The 5,800-nt window shown below is 37.2% G+C and overlaps 1 protein-coding gene across 1 annotated transcript; it reads right to left on the reverse strand.

Annotated features, from left to right (window-relative positions):
* Nucleotides 1–3,743: 3,743 nt before the first annotated feature.
* LOC106475368 (vitamin D3 receptor-like) lies at nt 3,744–5,111 on the reverse strand. Its single transcript, XM_022379495.1, has one exon. The coding sequence runs from the start codon at nt 5,109–5,111 to the stop codon at nt 3,744–3,746; it is 1,368 nt and encodes a 455-aa protein (XP_022235203.1).
* Nucleotides 5,112–5,800: the final 689 nt, after the last annotated feature.

Raw genomic sequence — 5,800 nt, forward strand, 5'->3', positions numbered from 1 at the left:
AGTAAGTAATGAAGTATTATAAGGTCTGTACAGTTGATAGTAAGTAGTGAAGTATTATAAGGGTCCGTACAGTTGATAGTAAGTAGTGAAGTATTATAAGGGTCTGTACAGTTGATAGTAAGTAGTGAAGTATTATAAGGGTCTGTAGTTGATAGTAAGTAGTGAAGTATTATAAGGGTCTGTACAGTTGATAGTAAGTAGTGAAGTATTATAAGGGTCTGTAGTTGATAGTAAGTAGTGAAGTATTATAAGGGTCTGTAGTTGATAGTAAGTAGTGAAGTGTAATAAGGGTCTGTAGTTGATAGTAAGTAGTGAAGTCTTATAAGGGTATGTACAGTTGATAGTAAGTAGTGAAGTATTATAAGGGTCTGTAGTTGACAGTAAGATAAATAATGGATCATAAGGGTCTCTATAATTGCTAACAGTAAGAGAAATTTCTATAATGGACTGTAAATAAGGTGTGGTAAACGTCTGTATAATTTACATTAAGACAAAAAAAAAGACATCTAAAAAACGTATAACTGACAGCAATAGTACTACGGTACAATAAGGGTTAGGGCTATGATATAATAAGGGTTTGTTTAGACGATAGAATTGAGGAACGACAATATTAAAAATCAGAACCGATGTTATTACATAGAAGATGTGAATCTGCACCGATAGGTGGGGTTTAGTAACAACGTGTCGTGAAAACCGAAGTTTTGAGTGCATGTACACAGTGGTTTTTGCACAGAATGTTTTTTAACTGAAAATATAGTTTGTAACTGAAATATACTGTGTTGGAGAAACATTGTATTTGATATTCATAGGTAAGTTTACGTTATAGTTCTATATCATGAAGCGCCCTCAGGTGGCAGAGAGTAGGCATGGAATAATATTTGACATGATAAATGAATTGTTAGCAAAAACAGTTATTGTCGTAGTCAGATTTGGAGATGTGAATTTAAGTAAAAAAGAAAATAACGTTCAATCATTACAGATGGTAATAAAACAAGAGTTTTTATTTATCCATTTAAATAAATACAAAATTTCCCTGGCGTTTAGATTACAAAATAAAGTAGTTTTGAGTATCAAAGGCTACAAAGTGTTTGGGAAACAGGCGTCGCTCGCTTCACCGGGATTAAATATACATAGTTACTAATGTAGAAAACAGTGTTAGGTTTATTTTAATTTTTCACTCATTAAAACAATACTTGTTCTTAAATAAAATAATATAGGGGAGAAGAATGAACATTCTTTAATCAAACATTTGCAATAAAATACTATTACACTCAATCTAAAAAGGATATTTATGTACTCTTAAAAACTTACAAATTATTACCCCCACCCCTCATGTAATGCAGTAAAACACGTACGATTTTCATTAGTTGTAGAGCACTGTACTTAACGACGCCAAGATAGCTGCTTGAAACTGACATCACGGAAAATTCTTGAAAATAATTAAAGGCGCCATGTTTAACCCTCTGATACCCGCTTAACACTAATCGTTAAAGTTCATATTATTTTTGAACGACGCAATAGCTGTATCGAGTAATAAAAAATAAAGCTATATAATTTTAATTTGAGTTTACATCATACTAGTAAAGATATATTTAAGATTTGTCGGCAAATCCTCACCCTCATAAATTTTATTTATTTTCTCTTATTAATTCAGTCACTAAATCAGTATGCAAGTAATATAAATTTTAAAGACTATTACACAATAAGAGGGTTATCTGCAACAGAAACCCATAATATAATTAACAAAATCGACAACAATTCATAGCCAGATTTTGGGTTGAACCTCTCCCCCCCCCCCCTCCATGGAGTAGAAAATCCGTTACTTGTGTTATGATATAAAAGAATTAAAAAAAAAGAAATACCTCAAAACATATAAATATTGTACATTGATTATAACAAATAAGATCATCACAGTTTACCATAATGTTAAATGAGATCTTTTAAACTGTCCTCAAAAAGCCTTTTAGGCTTAACCCTGAACACCATCTTTATTTAACGTTAGGCTTAACCCTGAACACCATCTTTATTTAACGTTAGGCTTAACCCTGAACACCATCTTTACTAAACGTTAGGCTTAACCTTGAACACCATCTTTATTTAACGTTAGGCTTAACCCTGAACACCATCTTTATTTAACGTTAGGCTTAACCCTGAACACCATCTTTATTTAACGTTAGGCTTAACTCTGAACACCATCTTTACTAAACGTTAGGCTTAACCTTGAACACCATCTTTACCGAACGTTAGGCTTAACCCTGAACACCATCTTTATTTAACGTTAGGCTTAACCCTGAACACCATCTTTATTTAACGTTAGGCTTAGCCCTGAACACCATCTTTACTAAACGTTCTTACCGGACGGTCTCAGGTACACACCTATAGATTTGTTTTTTTTTACTCTCCTTACCAGGATCCATTAAGTAAACCTTCCATAACCACCAACTGAGTCCTTAGCGGACTCCAGTCTCCAAACTGGAAAAATCAGTGGAGAAAGAATGACATCGACTTCAAATCACTCATCACTGAATTCGTTTTTTATAGTTCTTTGTCAAGTATTATAGTGGTCATTCTAAAATAGTTAGGCGGCTGCCAAAGTCACAGATCTACTGGTTCGATGTTCTTGCCAGTGACGAAACAAAACAAAAAAAGGTCTTCTCTTATAAGATATTTTGTATACGTTATTTCGGACAGATTATCACCGATAAAATATTTTGATGTTCCAACTTGTTTATAAAAAATATTTGGTTTCCTAAAAACAACTTGGAAACTTTCTTTGAAATGTAATAAATATACCTATATAAGGCCCAAACGTATGGACAAATATTAGATTAATACGCATACGAAAACATTAACTCCAACAACGGACTAATATCGGACATTGGATCCAAAACTGATTAGAGTCGAATTCAAGTCAAGCAGTAACAAATATGACAAGGTGTTTATGGTTTAATAACATATAAAATTACACTGTTGAAAGAAGTCTCAGGTAATAAGAGTAAATTTGTTACCACAAATAAAAGTAAAGCGACTTCGTGCAAATTAGAAGCCTGGAATGTCCGAAAGAAAGCTAGCTACCTTAAAAACATTTGGACCTGTGGAATAGGCGGCGGAACAAATTTTAATTGGTGGTGGTGGGGGAGGGGGGCACCTTATTTGCTATATTAACTGTGACCATTTATTGAAAGTTGAGACAGCGACTTTTACAGATAATTATATGCAAATTTTCTATATTCCATTAAAAATAAGGAGGCACGTTCCCCAGTAACCCCCCGCCCCCGATTCCGCCGCCTATGAACCTCACGCATCCATTTTTATCTACACTATTCTACTTGAAACGTGTGAATGCTTGCTCATGAAAAATATTTGTGTAGCATGTTACAAGTTGTTTTCATGTTCATAAAAAAAAACAACGTTTGACATTTATCATATGTTTCCACATGGCTATATTGACTTTGCAAAGCCAAATCACTGATGGTAAAAAAAAATCTGTTATCTTGGCACATTGGACCAGAAAACAAAGTAAATAACACCAAAGAAAAAACTGTGGGAAGATAGCTTTCATTATAAAGTTAACCTACGAGGGCCGTTGAATCAGAAAATAAAGTAAATAAGGTCAAAGAAAAAGGTCTTACCATAAATAAACCCATAATTTTCTTGCCTAATTTATAAGGCTTCCATACTTTATAAAAATATATATATAAATAAACTCTCTGTTTATTTTAAGAGTCTTGAACTGTATTTTACTAAGGCTGCGATTCTTCGACCGCTCGGTCAACGCCATGTTTTAACCTGGACATGGCAAAACGGTCAGATCCTTCACTGGAGCTGGACTCCTCCTCAAGGTCCAGGGGTGAAGAAGACCTCAAGTCCAGCAGGAGATCTCTTCTAATACTCCAGTGTCTCACTGCTGCTCCGTAGAGTTCTGGAGCTGAGCTGGAGTCGCTGGAGGAGTCTAGTCTGAGACTGGAGAGCCGTTGCTGGATTTCTTCCATTTCATCCTTGTCGAGTTTCAAGTGGTAGTCGGTGTGGGCGTCGTTCAGCTCGCGCAGGTCCGGCAGCTTCAAGAAGAGCTTAGGATAAAGAGCAGCCGTGTGATTAGGTCCGTAGCGCCACAGCATATACTTTTTTAAGAGGATGTAATATTTCTCTTGTTGCTTTGTCACTAAGTCCACATTTTCCAAGTTTGAGCGGTCAGGAGAGAGGAGAATTGTTACAAGAAGTAACATTATCGTTGGCTCATCAGGATCCAATTCTTTAATCCCTATTACAAATTTCATGTGCTTTTCAAACAAAGTAGGCGATACTAACTTCTTGATATCTTCCGCTCTTAACGGGGGCGAGTCTCTGTACAAGGTCTTTCTCCGATCTGGCCAACAACCGTTCCTCTCATCGAACACGTAAGCGCCACGCAGGAAGCACATCTCCATGACTCCGCTACGAAGTAAAACCTGTTGGTCACTATGTGGTATCACTGAGAACCCCTCCAGATTCTGCGCGAAGTGAGCGAATTGTTTGATTACTGTGAAAAACATATCAATAATTTCTGTACGACTTCTCTCGGAACTTTGGATGGTTAACTTCTCACTGAAACCAACTGCCTGGTAGCTTACTTCATACATGGTGATTAACGATTCAATGTCTTGCACGTCATTTTCCGTTAGGAATTTTCCCATTTCGTTGATGTCCGGATCGTAATCGGAAACACTCGTTTTTCTTCGAGGCTTATCGGATTCTGTCGTACCCTGTCTCTGCCTTTTCTCCATTCGACTACGTAACAGGTGCAGTCTCTCTTCCTCCGTCATCACCCAGCCTTTCTCCATCCCGATAGCCAAACATTTCTGAAAGCGACAATACTGACAACATTTTCGAGAACTGATAGTGATATCACATTTTCCTTCGTAGGGGCAGTGGAAATTCTTGTAGCCTTCGTTTTGCACTGAACGCCGAAAGAATGCTTTACAACTATCGCAAGAAATTCCACCAAAATGATAACTTTTGGCCCGATCTCCACACACTCCACAAACCTTTTGGTGTTTGCTGAACGAACGACTTGCTTCTTCCGCAGGTAATCCAGTGCTGCTGCTGCTGCTGCCGTTAGGGGGCAGACTCATTCCTGGAAAACAGAAAATCGAATATTTAAAACAAAAGTTACTATTTTATGATTCTGAAAGAGCTAAGTCATCGGGATGGACACGATGAAGTACAAACTGAAGCACATAAAACAAACAAAGCTCAGTACAAGTTCAGGAAAATACAGTTCTACTACACGTGGAATCCTGAAAAGGCTTTAAAACTGTAACCAACAAGCGCATTATTGACTACGATACTAAGTAAAACTAGTAGTTTGTTTGTTTTTGAATTTCGCGCAAAGCTACACGAGGGCTATATGCGCTAGCCGTTCCTAATTTAGCAGCGTAAGACTAGAGGGAAGGCAGCTCTTGGGCTACTCTTTTACCAACGAATAGTGGGATTGACCGTCACATTATAACGCCCCCACGGATGAAAGGGCGAGCATGTTTGGTGGGACGGGGATTCGAACCCGCGACCCTCAAATTGCGAGTCAAGCGCCTTATCCACCTGGCCGTGCCGGGCCCACGGTGGACAGACAAACACACAATTTACATAAAATTTTAATTGGGCGGATGGGAAGCGCTACCTGGAGAGTATAATACATGCATCAAACAATTGATGTCAGCCCATGACAACCCTTAACATTTTCGAGAAATTTAAATGAGAAAAATCTATGAGATATGAATTAAAATAAAAAAACAAATATTTAAAATTCCAACATGAGCCTAGC

The sequence above is a fragment of the Limulus polyphemus genome, unplaced genomic scaffold (genome assembly GCF_000517525.1).
Source record: "Limulus polyphemus unplaced genomic scaffold, Limulus_polyphemus-2.1.2 Scaffold8475, whole genome shotgun sequence".
Taxonomy (NCBI): Eukaryota; Metazoa; Arthropoda; class Merostomata; order Xiphosura; family Limulidae; genus Limulus; species Limulus polyphemus.